Here is a 16,640-nt window from a genome sequence, read left to right as displayed (position 1 = left end):
CCTACTACCATTCAATCACCCCATCCAGCCCGCTGGCTGCTCTCCTCCAAAGAGAAGCTGCTCAGCATTTTGAGCTGGTTGTCTTTCTCTCAGCTGTGCAGGAGGGCACAGGAGAAACGTGTCAAAGGAGAACGTCCTACCTCCCCTCAGAGATCATGCTGTACCATCGCTTTGCCTCTGTGCTAGCCCGCAATGCCAAAGGTGAATATCAGATCAAGATGGAGAATTTTGACAAGGCTATTCCTGAGCTCCCAGCTGCAGCTGACTCAAAGAGTCCAAAAAGGACTGACAAGGAGATCCGCATCAATGGGCAGCATGCTGACAGCTTCCAGCTCTCTGAGACAGGCCTCACAGAATAAAGAGAGCAGACTTTGAACTTTGTGCTTTTTTAATTATTAATACATTAAACTTTCAGGTTCCATTTACAACCTTCCTTCCTTGCCTGCCCTGCCATCTTCTAGTGATCTTTCTCTTGTACTCCCATCCTTTTGATTACAACATAATACGCAGAGTAAAGAGAACTGGTGTGCCCACGTAAACTGAGGAAAGGCTGGATTAACCACCCAGGACAAAGTCAGGTACAAGATTCACAGTACTAATTCTTGGAAATTAAAAGAGCTACATGCCAAATTCACCAGACTACGATTAAAGCCGCACCGTCCCTGAAAGGAGAGACCTTCAAAACTCCCAAAGCTGACCAAAATCATAATTAACCAGCTTGTGACAAAATGGAATACACCACAGAACAAAAAACTCAGCCAAAACCAATACAGGGTAATTCAGTGAATATATTAATTCTGGTATAAGCAACTCTATTAATCCAAGATCCTAATTTTTCTGTCCTCTTAACTCTTTGGGGATACAGAGTTATATGAGTTTTCAGATGGCCGAATTCACTCTTAGAAAGTACTGCCAATCTCTCATGGCAGTGAAAAGCACTCCTGCTGTGCTTATTAAGCAAAATTGTAAATACTAACTGTAGTTCTTCCTTCTGCCAAATAAGACAACATCTCATTTCAAGACAGGTCTATGAAGACACTATCAAAAAAATCTTGACGTATATGACAGCTGCTGCAGCGGAAATTTTTTCGTGTCTGGAAACACTGAGTAAATTATTTAGCAGTGGAAAACAAACTACTCTAAATGAATTAATGTACTTTTTTTTTTTTTAAAAGGACCATACATTCCACATGTTCTCACCTTTGCGCTGCTTGTCTCAAGTAGATCTGACCCAGAAGGGTGCACTATATACATGAAAAGAACTGCATCCATTTATATTTTATGCTTTTTAACATCAATATTTGCCTGTACACACAGCACAAAAATATTTAGACACACTTGAATCAATTTTAAAATAAAAAATTAAAACTATACACAAGACTTCTGTATTTAAGTGCCTCATAACTCTATTGCAATTAAGACACTGTTCTGAAGTTCCTAATTTAAGTAGCTAAAGGATAAACAGAATGATGGATAATTATTTCCAAGCTCTCAACAAAAGCAGTGCCTATTATGCATTCATACCTGCACAGACAAGTATCAAAATAAAGTAAAAGTTATCCATCAAGTGTAAAAGACTTTTTTACCAGAAACCAAGGTGGCATAAAACACAACTTTCATTGACAACAGCATAATACACTACCAAATACGCATCCTTTTAGCTTCACTGAAGTGGTCAGGAGCAGGAAAAACAGTCTCAAGCTATCTGATGAGATACTGTTTAAGGGAATTCTTCTCAAGCCCCAGAACTCTGTTAATGGAAGTGTGTTCACCACCCAAAAAAAGTTTGCAACAAGGTACTTTGTTTTAGGGTCTGGGGAAATTGGAAGCAGTCCCACAGAAGCATTTTCACACAGGAAAGGGGAATGAGGCAGAGGGCCTACATTTTCACTGCAATTCAACTCTCATTCCGATATTGTTGAACTGATATGTACTGCCTCCCCACATTCCAGACCTCAGACAGATCTGGGTTTACTACAGATACTCTGAAAATATCCTTTTTTAAATTTAATTTTATGTAAAAGCATTCATTAATATTATGGAGCTTGGACAGCAACACACTATCAAGTTACATTGTCTTCATCCCTGCTTTTCTTAGCTGTTGACGCATATGCGGACTAAAGATCCTTTTTCCACCCTCATATCAGTACCAATAATTAAGTACTTCTTGCAAGTGTCATTTCCATGTTCTCCATCAATCTAAGACATTGAGAAGGGCCTTACAAATTAAGAACCAGCACAAGAGCAGTAGAACAGATTCCTGTGTCAAGTCTGAAAAAACATTTATGACGAGAGCAATATTCTGTGTGAGGTATTGTTTTTCCCATATATCACATACTCCAATCTCAAGACAAACCACTTGTTCTAAAATTCAGATACATAATCCCAACAGGACAGTACCATAATCCCACCATTTAGAGCCAAAGTTATAAAAAGCTATTTCTAATTTCTATTAACACCTAATCAAAGTGTGGGCAGCTTGCTTTGGTTTCTACATGACTTGATACTTTGAAGTTGTCCTGGTTTTTAAATAATTTTCTACTTACAGATTTGGTTCAAAAGCAAGGGAAAAAAGCAAGAATAAAGAGAAAAATACGTTTAGTATACACTAAACACAATGTTCAAATACTGCATTTTGGAATGTAAAGCTCAATACTACTACAGAAGCAAATTAGTCAAACAACTGTGTAGTTACTTCAGAACAGCTGCAGAACAAGGGGTAAACAAAACACCCCTATTGCTTTTACAGTTCTAGAGAGCTGATGAACCATGGATGTCTGAAAGTATTGGAAACATGGCATGGCCCAACACTGGAAAGCAATCCTGGAGAAATTGCTGATTGGGGTGATGCAACGAAACTGCACTCTACATTTTGACTAACATTGCAAGGCCAAGCTGGTGATGAGCTCCTTTGGATGCACTTCTTGCTAGTGAGGTAGGGAAGAAAAACAAGCCAGGCAGAATAGGGGGTAAGAGCAACTCAAAGAAATTCAACATCCTTTTAATAGTCACTTGGACACCCTTTTTAGATTCATCTTCTTAACCTAACCAAAAAACACATTGAACAGAACTCAGTCAGGTTGCTCAACTGACTTACTGTCTTGTTTAATCTACATTACAACTAGTTACTACCAGTGTGTAATTGCTGGTAACTAATCAAATCCCCTCAGCTACTAAGCTGGTATTAGTCAAGAGGTTGCACAGAAAATTAAGCAGCTATCTTGCAGTTCTAGAAGAGAGCCATAATCAAGAAAACTTGATCATTTTCTTTGCTAATGGCCTCAGCCTTCCAGAAGGGATTCGGGTTCTCAATGAAGTCCATCAGGACTGTGACAGTGGGCAACAGAAACTCGCAAATACTTTGTACATCTTCAATTCACATACTGAAACTAAGAACGTACATTGTTTATGTCGTGAATTAGACAAATGTGAACTTGCAAATTGTTGTGAGCACTGAAAAAGCAATTTTTAAGAACAGTTGTTCTTAAGTGTGTTGATCATATTTGAGAAGTAATTCTTTGTTGAAGGTCTATTACTTTTTTAATCTCGTGATTTTAATAGAGGGGTTCTTGCACTGTCATCCATTATGAATGCCCAGAACAGTTTAATAATAGATCTCTTATTAATTCTGGAATATGATCGCCCAGAACAAAGAACATGAAAAGTTGGCAACTCAGTAAATTATGTAATCTGAGGCTAAGCCAAGGCTCTACAAAAGAGCAATGAAAAACTGAAGTACAATAAAGTTGGGGAATAAAATCTTACATTAAGGAGTTTAACAGAAACCAATACATGCCTCTGCTAAAGCACGCTGGCCTGAATTATAAACTGCATGTCAGTTCATTCCTTGATCTTATTGCTTCTCCCAGTGTTTTGTGTGGTATACTAGTGCTTGGTATTAATGTGGGACTTCTTTTGGCACATCTGTATCCTTATCTCACACTCAAAATATTTTGTCATTGGAAAGCCTTTACGTAACAGTAACTACTTGTTCATTAAGGCTTGAGTCAAAACAGACCAATACCTTCCGTTAACAATTTTGTGCTCTCCACCTTATTTCTCTTTGAAAGTAAAGAGGAGAGGAATGATGTTCCCGCTTACTGGGACATTAATCTCTAACATAGCAATATGCAGACAAACTACTATTAATATAAAAAAACCTGTTTTAACAAAACTTCAGAAAGATTGCAGGTCTCTTGCTTCTATCGTACATGCTACAGAGCTTTCAGTCAAGTGAGATCAAAATAGAAGAGAAATAGAACAAGAGACTTAATAGAAGCAATCAGGTGCTACAGAAAGCTTCATGATTTGAGAATAAGTACACCATGCCTCACAGTGAACCAGGACTTCCACAGCACACATGAACACCATCTTTTATAGAAAATGGTTCACAGAAGATGTATTCCAAAGTACTGATCACTAGTACTTGCTATAAACAACACAGGCCCTATACTAGCTGAAGCATTAACCCTCACTTCCAGGCAGGTCAGCTTCAGTAAGTACATCTTGCATACTGTAAATTCTTCTCATTTTCAGCTGAGAGATACATCTCATCCTAAACTGACATGCAATATTTTTATCACAGTCTAGATCACACATGGTGCATTCTATAGTCTGGATCTGGAGGTGTTGTAATTTTATCACAACAGGAAGGGGCTAAATAAAGTGGAATCAACAGTGGGATATATATTCACATCTGTGTGTCTTTTGTAAAAAATGCACTCCTGAAATCTCAGTAGCACTTATTTTTTCCTATTCTCATTTTTTTTCCCAAAAGGTCTCTGAATATAAAGGCACACTAAAAGTCTGAAGTTTCACTACTGGCATTTAAAAGATGGATAATCTCAGACCAATCTCAAGTTATTTTTAGAAGTAACCTCTTTTTAAGGACAACAACGAGGAAAACAAGCAACATCTTAGTTTTGTGTTAACTTTCAACTTAAAAACCAGAAAAAAGCACTGTTTAAAATAGATAAAAAAATAATGTCCTATGTGGAGAGAGGACTGGGAGAGCTTTGAAAGCAAACATGGTAATTTACGACTCTCAAGGCATGTGCCACCATGGTAATCTGGAAGGTTCTTAAAATGAAAACTTACGCTTCTCTCACCAAAAAAACCACCGATAGCTAAGCAGGGATTAAAATACATTCCTGTCAACTTCTAATTGCAACTGAATCTCTTTGGTTTTGTCTTGAAATTGGACCTGCAACTGTCTTCTCTGACCTATGCTTTATCAATATATTCAGTAAGGAGGATATTTAGCTAAGACTCCTCCAGCGAAGACCAAGAGATCCTCTGGGTCCTAAAAAAGACAAGACTCATTTTTGTACTTTTACTAGTACAAAAGCTCTCACTAAGCACAGCTATGGTACATGCATGTGGAAACATGCCATGGAAAAAGAGCAAGGTCATACCACTGAACAATGAATACATAAACCTATGAAGCAGAAAATCACTGTAGCTACCATACAACCAGTTGATGGAGAACTTTAAAGGAAGTTCTTCCCACTCTCAGAATACAGATTTTACCTAAATAGATACGTTTCATCTCCAAGATGACAACCCACTCCAAGTTCAGATGAACATTCAGACAGATACTGGGTCACAATTAAAGATCCAGTATTCTGCCTCAATGTGGCCAGGGTGAAGCATTTATGAAACAGAACAGAAAAGAAAAGGCAGAGAGGGGGACCAGACAATAGCCTGAATGAACAGAAGATCTGTATGACTTCAAAAAATTTGACAGACAGCAAATCCATCAGCATGGAAACCTCAGAACATTGCTGCTGGGATCTACCTCACACTAGCAAACACTCAAAAAAAATTAATAGTTCACATGGTCCAGAAGTCCTATAAACCAAAAGAGCACACACCAGGAATGTTTTAAAAGCTGAAAAGCTGCATTGAAAAGGCATATTGCCACAGCACACCTGTTAATCACTACCTACTCCTTTCACAGAGGTACAGGGATGTTGTTCCAGCTGTAGACATCACATCTTAATTGAATAAACAGAACCTACTTAGTGCAGATATTTCTTATCTAAAACATTTAAACATCTAATAGTGAAAACACCACAAAACAAGACAGACAACTTTGAGAACACATTTAAGTAGCCTGGCACAGTATCATGAATCTTGTATCATCAACATACTGGGAGCAATAAGAAAGGTTTATGTACATACAGGTCCCTTCCACAAAACACACCCTGTTCCTCCCTCCCATTTTCAGCCCATACAGTAGCAAAACCATACCTGGATCTTTTCGCCCTGGTTTTTCAAAGCGTCTGTCTCCCCTAGAAAGGTAGAATAGAAGTTTCAAATAAGGTTTTGGAACTATTCCACTCATTTTAGGCATGGAAATTTTTTTTTTTTTCTGAGACGGGGCTTTTTTAAAATCAGACCTTGATGGACAGTATCTTTAAAGGTCCCAGTGACAACTGAAATTTTCATGAACACTGCCTTTGGCAACTAGGTATGTTTTGAAATTTGACCCTAAGTACCATCAACAATGCTGAGACTAAAATTGAAGTGAATCCTTTCGCAATCCATATTTTCACCCATAACTTTCACTGCAACTGTCGTAATTTACAATCTCTTAAAGTAGTTCTTTCTTCCCAGGAATTCAGCAAAAAACTTCTTTGCAAAAATGTTTTTACTTGCTCCTGAGTTTCTAGAAGCATTACTGTGTTGACTCCAACTTAGAAATTCAGACACTCCACTCACAGATACACCTAATACCCTTTCCTAAAGCGTTTTTATTAAGTCAAAAGGCACAAATAAAAGCTGAGCAGATGTATGTAAAAAACTTCAAGAGCTAGAGTTCTGTTACCTTTCCTCCCAACTCTGTGATCTGTGCATTTCCCTGCCCCCTCCTCGCCCAAATCCACCCTCCACTTCATCAAAACTTCTTTGGTAGAAACCGCTTTCTCCTCGGCCTCTGCCTGAAAAGACAAAAAACACAAGTGTTTGTACAAATAATAATAGAAGTTGAAAAAATCAGGTAGGTTTCCCTTTCCTGGGGTCCCTGTGAACTAATCTTGCACTCTTAAGCCCCAGTGAAATTATCTGGGGCAAAGGGGAAAAAGGAAGAAAGACTGAAGAAAGAGTCTTATGTAAAAATTCTTATCAAGAAGCACAGGATCAAACAGAACAGGCAAACAATTCTGAAATAAATACTGTGCAGAAAAACACAAAACACAGATACTTACCCAACAGAAATTACCAAACAAGCATGCATCGTTCACACAACATCCACACAGTACATGTGTACTTTACACTCATAAAAATCAGATTGCTTTTAACAGCGGAACCCAGTATAATGAATGGTACTGCACTGCAGATGTACTCATAATTACTGCTGTCAAGGTTAATAAAGGAGATGGAAGATTCACTGCTATTAAGTTCTAGTGATTCCCTGCAGAAAGCTCCCCCAGGAGCAATGGGGAGTAAAGAAGGATCACAGGATGCATATAGGTTTATATGAAGAACCCAACAGCTATAGAATAAAAATTATCCTCACTTTTTCAAGAAATTAATACTCTGTAGGTGGATCCCAAGTATCAAGCCTCAAGCCAAAAAATTACAGATGTATCCTCAAGCACATCTGCAGGGTTTGGGTAGGCATGGGGTGTTTGGTTGGAAAAAAACCCCCAAACAACAAAATACACACAACTGAAAAAAACACCACCCACACACATCCTCAGGCCTTCAAGATAGCTTCCAGCACTAGTTAGATTAATTGCTGGGGTGACATTTCCAGATCTACAGAAGATAAACACACTTTTGCTTCACAAAGTGCTACAGCAGAAGAAATGGGAGGTTTTTACCAGCTAACCTACCATTTCAAGGATATCATGAAAACACTACAAACAACTAAAACTCATCAATCAGCTGGTTGTGAGATAATGCCTTTCCTACATACACATGCAGTCTCCATAGTCAAGTCCAAAAACCTAAGCAGCACCTGATAAAGGAAATCATTGGCTGTGCAACTACCAAACACCTCAATCCTTTCATATGTCTCTCTTCCTAGCTTCAAGAAAACACACACCTCAAAGGATGAGGTGCAAACCTGGCCAGGGATCCAGAGGAATTACACAGAATAACAAAATAAACACCTTAAGAATGGACAATCTCTGTAGTCTTCTGAAGAAAGTAACAACAAGCCTCTACCTCTAGTATTTCAAGGCCCCTGGATGCATCACGGAATTGTACTGCATTTCAGTGACTTATGAAAAGAGGCTCTAAAAAAATGGAAATAAACAAGGTAGTTGCAAGAGTTGCCCTAATGCTTTATACCAAATTCTCTTGCAAAAAAAAAAAAGCTGCCTTCCAGGCAGAGAAAAAGAAAAGTGATTCCCAGATAATCCAGTCAGACTCTTCAAATACACACTGATTTTGTACCATGCTGTACAGGTTGCAGGGTGTATAAGGAAGTTACAAAACTAATGTCTGTACAATTTCTCTTCCTGCTTCAGAAACAGGATTTAAACTTCCCCTTTGCACAAAACTAACCTGTTTTTAGCACCAGCAAAACAGTTCAGTGACAAGATCTCCTCGTCACAGAGATGTGAAGTTCAGTACCACAGAGTTTTGGGGATGCTCAAGTTCAGATGGAGACCGGACAAACTCACAAAAGATAAAAAACACTGAGATTTACCAAACACAGAGACCACATCTGGTTTGGGAAATACAGTGAGCTGCAAATGTCTAGAAGCTAAGTATATATGCGATGCTTCTGCACCTCTATTTTTACACAGCCCTTATTCTCTTGCCAAGGTGTTTTCTTTTGGCTGTTGCTAGAGACAGACTACTGAGTTAAACAAGCCTTTTCCTGACTCAGCATAGCTGTTCTTACACAAACACAGGAGAAGACAGAGGATTTGACTGAGCACTCAAGGCAAGAGAGGAGAGATTAGTATCAGACTTACGGCTGTACGAGAAACACAAACACCTTTCACTATGGCAAGTCTGATACAAGACTGACCATAGTCACGAGTGCAAAGTAAGTTGCAAAGGCAATTAACAGTAAAGATGTGATACAGCACCAGAAGCAGCACAATGTTGATCCAGTTAAGACATGATGGGTCCCCTAAGATCCCGGAAAAGGACTTCAAGCTGCTATTCTTCACAAATAAAGCCCAAGAAATTTTAGGCATCTCATGCAATGGCAATCTTTGCCTAGTTTCTTCACTACAGGAAAGCTCTCTTCCTTCCTCTCACAGGAGATAAAGCAAAAGCAGTTCACAAGAGAAAGCCACAGACAGGCAGAGACAAAAACAGAACAAACACACTGACTCATGTCTCTGAGGTAGTGGAGGTGGGAAGTTGCACACACTTTTCCAACAGAAACAGAACTGGCTGTCCACTGTTGCTTGTTTGTGGTTTGGTTTTTTTCCATGAGTGACAGCAACATTTGTAGTGCTCACCTTGCAGTGTGAGCAAGCATGAATGCACACTGATTACTAATAGCGGACACACAACTAGCAGAGCCAGAAGGCTGGCAATAGGGGAGATCTCATCAGCAAACACAGTGTCCTGTATAAGGGGAAGAACAGAATCAGAGTTGTTTTAACAGCAGCATGGCTTATGACAGCTTTAAAAGTATATAAGGCAATGGCCTGAGAAATGTCTCTCCGCTTACCCCCCTCTGTGTTCATCAGTATTTCAGTTGTGCTCAGCCATTGAAACGGTCTGAATTGAAAGAATCTCAAAAAAGGTCCAAAAAAACCTATCTCAGCAATTCAATTTAAGGCTGCCTGAGGGGCCACAGTACTCACTCCCAGCTGAAGTGATACTATGTAGTAGCAGACATATAAGCTACCTTTGCTCTGGTTGTGTTGCCACCCTCAGCTGCCTTCTACAAGGCACATACACCATCTCTGTGCAGTAACAAGACGTGCCCATTCAACAGCACCCGGCAGAAGTACGTGTGCAACTCTAGCAGAAACCAAGCAGACTACTGCACGAGGAGCATACTGCATTGTAGCAAGCTATGGAATATAAGTAGCTAAAGAAAACTGTGAAGTACAAAGTCAGTTATTCAGCAAGTATTGCGTAGATGTGTCTGACCTGAAAGTGCACACTAGGACACAGTTAATACTGATAACAGCACATATTAAAAACGCTTGCAGAAAGAATAAAAATGCACATATAAGCGCAGTGTTCACCATTCTGTTTCTGCAGTTCTTGGCTTTTGTTTTGCGGCTAATAAATCTAGAATGACATGCTTATTTTAAATAGAAGGGCATTTCCAAAGTCAACAGATGTCAATAAACCCTTCCATTTAAAAACTGAATGGAGCAGCTGTGTCATATTTCAATGATTTCTTAAAAAGCTCTGAATGAGGACCTCAATCCACTGGATAATGTAATCATAACAGACTAAAGTCTCTAACCTGAAAAACAGACAAGTCTGGATTTAAGTACAAAATACAATACACAAACAAGGCGGCAAAAGCGGCACTCACTATCATTCTAACTGTCATTACAGGGAAAAAATCCCGAACACAATACAACAAGCAAATTCTTGAAATTACAGCATGCCTGGAGTTTAGGATCTACAAACATTGCCATAATACTGTGTGGGAAGAGCAGGACAACCGTAGTTCAACTACTGCTGTTTGAGAACTTTCCACTTTTACACTATATACTCATTTTCCGACAGCAGCAAACACAGGAAAACAAAGGGAGAAGAACTCTAATGGGAAGGAAAGTACCCTTCATAAGGATTTCAACCAAAAAGGAGAACAGCTACAAAACAAAGCGCCTGTAAGCTTACAGCCCATTCCAGGGACTACTTAAATCTCTCCTCATCTGAGGCTCTTATTCATGAATGTTGACATTCCACTCCCACCAGCACAAAGCACAGAGCTTAACTGCACACCACAGGGAGCTCCCAGGAAAACAAGTCAATTAGAAAAAAGGTCACGTGCAAGTACTTTGTTTCTTTAGAGAATATAACTTCAGAATTAAATAAAATGGTTGGGATTTATGTCTCCACACAGGGCACATACAGTATTAGTGATGGCGGCTGCACACTGCAAATGGTTTTTACCAGTAACACCAAGTTGTATTTCAACACACAGTCATAAAAAACTTAAACAAAAATCAAAGCAACTTCCACACAGTTATCACTTTCACATCAGCTAAACATAATCATTGTCAGTAAGACTTGGAGTGACTATTGGGAAAATATTTACTGTTACATTGTAGTTTTAAATACTGATAAGGGAAGTCACATTTAGAATTCTAACAATAACCTTCCTTTACCAGCAGTTCATCCGTTCTTCCCTTTGCCAACCTGTCACAGAGTCCCTCTCACCCTCCCAAATGCTGGAACACAATTCTGTGATTTGTGCCTCAGTGAGGGAACTTAATTAACAAATCTAATTGTACATGCAAATTTTTTGCTGAAGTTACTGTTGTGCAAGTTACTTCAAGACAATAATCTTGCTTTGGTAAAGCCGAAGCCCACATTTGATCAGCAGCAGCTTTGTTGCGTACAGTGATGTAAAGTTCATGAAAAACACCAGATAACCTTTTGAACTCAGGCCATTTTGCAAAGCAGTAAAGAAAAATGTTTTCCAACTGTTACATGAAGCAGTTCACTTGGTGAACAAACCCTGAAGAAATGCCAAGTCCTTTTCACTGTAACTTGAAAAACCAGAACTGCATTTAAAGCTTGCTACTTGCAAGCAACATGTTAGTTTTGTAAGTTAGACGACAACAGTCCTACGCTTGGCTCTTCGTAAATATTAGAAACAAAGTACTTAATTACAAGACCATAACATGTATAATTACAAGAAAATGTACAATTTTGTCCTGGCAGAAGCCCTCATTTGTTTGTTGAGATACAGAAACTTTGGGAAGACTCCTCATGCCTAAAGCCCAAGACTAATTGCTCACGGAAAAAAAAGGGGAAGAGTGGAAAAAACAAGCAGCAACCAGGATCCATGAAAGAGGGAAAGATCAGTAATTTGCTGAAGAAATTTACTGGAGAAATGTATCCTTTACAGCTTAGCAGAAGGTAAGAATGACAGAGTAGCCTGACAAGCACAGCACATAACAATTCATACAAATTAAGACAAAAAGATCAAATGAGGATGAAAACAAAATTAAGTGAGAAAGATTAATATTGCAAAGTGCTTGAGCTAGTATTTCTTAACATACCTTAACAATTAATAGAAAAAAACAGGAACATATGCAGTAGAAGCTTTCAAACAGTCTTAATACTGCATAGATTTTAAGTTCTGTCCATTGAAATGTAATGAATCAAACTTTATTCCCAAACAAGAAACAGATTCAATAATAGAATTACTGTATTAGAAGCCTATTCTGCCACATTTAACCCTATGACCTCATCGAAACTAGTGCAGGCAATTAAAAAAGCAACCCACTACTCACTGCATAAGGATGACATTCATTGTTAATGGTACAGCAAAAAAGATAACATGTCAAAAAACAAAAACAAAGGGGCTGGGAAATTGGAACTTGTCAAGGTATCTTGGTACTGAAACTATACAGCACACTAGTGGTCATACGATTTCAAATCACCAAATTTTAAGCAGCATTTGGGCAAAGACAACAATAAATAATGGGGAAGTGACAGGGAAATCCAGGGATAGCCTCATAAAACTTTAAATGTATACGCCCTAGGCTGGGAAGCAACCACAAGAGGACAGATGTCAATCTACAAATACCTGAAAGATGTAGGTTAGGAAGAAAACAGAATTAAAGAATGAGAACAGAAATGAGAGAACAAATTAAGTCAGGGCCAAATTCTGGTCAAGCATTTAATTATGTATGGAAGTGATTTCTAAAGATGTTATCGAAAATACCACCAGTTAAGAACATTTAGAATTAAATTACAAAGGACCCCAAAAGAAACCTTACCTAAGCATCTGCAAAGACAGAGGTTACATGATTAATTACTCCTGATGATATTTCCAAGATATTAGCTTCTACATTCAAAATGTAACCCATCAAACTTACATGTAAAACCCACAAAATGGTCTTCACAGTAATATGCACATTGAAAAGAAACTGCTAAGAAAATTCCGGACTTAACTATTTGGTTTGAACCTAGTGATACAGCTTAAAGATAGGTTCTCAATTCATTTGCAAATGTTTTAAGTGACCTAGGATAAGACATCAACTATAGCGATGCACTAAGATTGGCAAGACTCAAATTTCTCTCAAATTCAATTATGTCTTTCCATTCCCTTTCACCTGTTTATTCTCAGGATGTTAATATAAATTACTTTTCAGAACACAGAACTGAACTACTAAACTACTACAATGTTTTAAATACATTTGTGGATTTTTGTCCCCTTTCCCTATAAATTTGGTTTATGCCTTTTAAAGTTATTTCTAACCATTCTGAACAAAACTATTTCCTATTCCACCTCAAAACTACCTTTCCCTTTTGCTTTTCCACACCCATCAATCTGACAAAGGCACATAACAGGTACCAGATGTGTAATAAGGTGTGCAGAACAATCATCAACACAATACTCATTCTCTAACACCACCTTACTGGAAAGGTCTCAAACCTTTAAGGGAAAAAAAACTGGGCATGAGGAAAATTTGGCTATGACCACGCTCCATCTAACATTTTTCAGAAGCTTCAACCTAGACCACCTGCATACATTGCGGCACATGCCACTAACAGCTCACCTCGACCTCTAGAGGAACTTCGACCTCGAGGAGCCCCTACCACCGTTCCTCCTCCACGTGATGTCAACCGCAGGACAGCAGCACTGTTTACAGACATAGAGAAATTTCTCTGCGAAGAAGAAGAGAGTGTCAAGGTGAGATTCTATTAAAAACAAAACCAGACACTTACCATTATCCTAAATTTAGCTTAATACCAACTTTCCTTTCCTTATGTTTATTACAAATGCTTTACAACTGACTAACACAGAAAAGGATTCCTTAGAAACATGAGTAGCTGAAGCAGTCTATAAAAAGGATCCTGGTCAATAGTAGTCTTTCCAACTTACCAGAAATTCCCATGCTCTAAAGGTAGCAAGTGAACACCTGCTCCTTTACCAAATGATTCCAGCACGGAAGTAATTGGAACATCAGCAGCTTTGAACACAGACATTCAATTGCAAAAAAAGAGATTGGCACCTGCCCACTGACACCATTAATAAATACCAACTCTAAACTTACTTCTTAAGCAAAGCAGGTACATATAAAGAGCAACAAAACTTTATTAAAGTTACATTTACCAAACTCCTTTGCAGAAATAAATGTTTTTTCCCCCCTCTAAATATATCACAGGAGTAGCAGGCTTTGGGGGAAACTACACGTGTTTAAGACTTCTGAAATTCAAGTGATACTCATTTTAGAGACAAAACACCAGTAAAATTCAATTTTAAGATTAAATAATTGCTAAAGAAAAAGCTATTTTGATAAAGAATTTATAATTACAACCAACTCTGGCCCCATTCTCTGAGCACAAGTAGTTGGAAAACTGGGCCAAAGAATTCAGGAAGACATTCAGAAACTTTAACAAGCAAGCCTGAATTCCCACACACTTTTTGAATGTGAGTTTTAAATAGAATTCAAAGGACTCCAAACAGCTGGCACATCAGGCTTCTTGATAGGAACTTAAAGGAGGCAAACTGCTTACACAAACTCATCTAAATTACTATGACTTTGAAGATTTTCAGATAATGATGAGACAAGCAATTATTATATATTATTTAAAATCTAAGTGGCTAACATCGAAGCCAACAGACATCTGAAGGAGTTTTAAGCCATTTCAGAAACAAGCTCACTTGAAATGTTTTTCCTACAAGGTAGTTACCAGTTTTCTTTTGAAAGATGATCTAAGTAGACTTGAGAGGGGAAAAAAAATAATAATCCAGTCATGCATGGCAAAATAGAAAGGTCTGCCTTCAGTAAATCTAGTTGTTTTCTTAGCTAGCTCTTACAGTTTAAAGCAACTGTTTCAACAGCCACTCAAAAGGAACCACCTCCTCTGGCCTCCAAGCAGATCACCTTTCCTGCTGTTGACACTTCTGCTTTTTTGTGAAGCAGTAAGATATTTTACTACAGAAGCAACTTCAAGCTATTGATCAGATTCACTGTCTTGCATAGCAGATTCCTTAACTTATGTCTTACTTTTCCAGTAAGAACAAAACAGTAATCTCACCTCCTTTTCCAATTTCTTATTTGACTTGCCTACCTAAGTTTTGAACAAATTTTCCCTCCCCTCTGTAGACCTTGCTGTGGTGAAGATGCAACCCTTGTAAATGAGCATAGTGATAATAATCCACACGGTAAATCCACAGAGTAATGAACAAAGAAGCAAAGTCAAATACTGAAAAAACACCTTACTACTGATTAGCATTCTACTTTCAGTGTCCATCCCTGACAATGCACACCAATGAGCAAAGCTGCCCCCAAACAGGGGCTCAATTAATTCTTTAGTAGCAAATGGAAGACATCCTAAGAAACAGACATCAGAAATGTAACCACTGAGGACACACAAAAAAAAAAATCTCCATTATATTCAGGAAGAGCTTGGGATAGTCTTACCTGCTTGTGGAGTAAGGGTAAGTCAACTGAACTCTTTCCCAACACAACCAGGGAAAAGGGTGGGGGGGGATGGGTGAAGGCAAAGGAACACATATGCTGCATATTGCCAGTGGTCAGTGGTGGAAACATCTTAAGACAAATCTACCATGTCATATAACAAAACTTAGAAGGTAAATCAGTTGAGCTCTATGTTAGCTCAGCATACTTATCACCAGGAAAGTGACTTTCTACATAAAAAGAATAAAAAGGAACCGTAACTCCCTCCAAAGTACATTCATATCCTGTAACAGGGAATACTGTAGCTGTATCTGGTTAAATTCCACTGGACTAAACGGATTTTAAGCTTAATTCATATAGTTGATAATATCTATCATCCACCTCTAGATAACACACCTTTAATCAGCTTGAGACAACTTCCTGACATACTACACATACAACCACAATGCTATCAGGTGTGTAACTCTCGGGTTGCAAGCAAGAATTGTTCTGAATCCAAGTCCAGCGTAAGCCTGACTGGGGTAGTGTTCAGCTGCAGCTGAACCAAGCACATGTGTTCTGATCAGAGCAGCCTGTCCTCTACAGGACCCCCAAACCTCCATCCCTCAAGTTCTGAGAGGATAATACCCTCTTCAGTATTCATAGAGGGGGCACAAAGGTGTTTTAAACTCTCCTATCAACCTTAGGTGAAAGAACTTTCCTGTATCGCTACCAGCAGTGTGTAGCAGGCACTACTAAAGCTATTAATATGCACTTCAAGATTATTCTGAACGTGATTCTTTAAAATAAATAATGATTTTTCTGTTACGGGGAATAAACACCAGGAATTTCTGGTTGCTTAAGTAATGCCATTCCCTTAGTATCTCAAATCAGTCATGAAGGGGGTGGGGGAGATTTTCAGGTAAGAAAAACCAGATTTTTCACATCTTCTGGGTCCCCAGAAAGCACTAAAGGAAAGACTTCCTTGAAGTCTGTCAAATTATGATTTTTGTGGAGATTACAGAGAACTGTTAAGCTGACCATGAAGATCCCATATGATTACAGGTGAAAAGGAGCATGAAAAAAACAGACACAGTGCACACTAATTCCTCAGAA

At 38.5% G+C, this 16,640-nt stretch overlaps 1 protein-coding gene across 14 annotated transcripts in view; it reads right to left on the bottom strand.

Moving 5' to 3' along the window:
* The window catches only part of GIGYF2 (GRB10 interacting GYF protein 2), a 79,069-nt gene that overhangs the window by 43,348 nt on the left and 19,081 nt on the right, over positions 1 to 16,640 (bottom strand). For 13 of the 14 annotated variants that reach the window (XM_037406441.1, XM_037406446.1, XM_037406454.1 and 10 more), the window contains 3 exons: positions 13,677 to 13,785; positions 6,830 to 6,941; positions 6,253 to 6,293 (listed from right to left, as the gene is read on the bottom strand). In XM_037406441.1, the coding sequence (XP_037262338.1) occupies positions 6,253 to 6,293; positions 6,830 to 6,941; positions 13,677 to 13,785 (262 nt within the window). The remainder of the gene's footprint in view (positions 1 to 6,252; positions 6,294 to 6,829; positions 6,942 to 13,676; positions 13,786 to 16,640) is intronic. The other variant, XM_037406453.1, reaches the window with a different exon arrangement.

The sequence above is a fragment of the Falco rusticolus genome, chromosome 13 (genome assembly GCF_015220075.1).
Source record: "Falco rusticolus isolate bFalRus1 chromosome 13, bFalRus1.pri, whole genome shotgun sequence".
NCBI lineage: Eukaryota > Metazoa > Chordata > Aves > Falconiformes > Falconidae > Falco > Falco rusticolus.
This window is presented reverse-complemented; position numbering and strand designations above follow the sequence as displayed.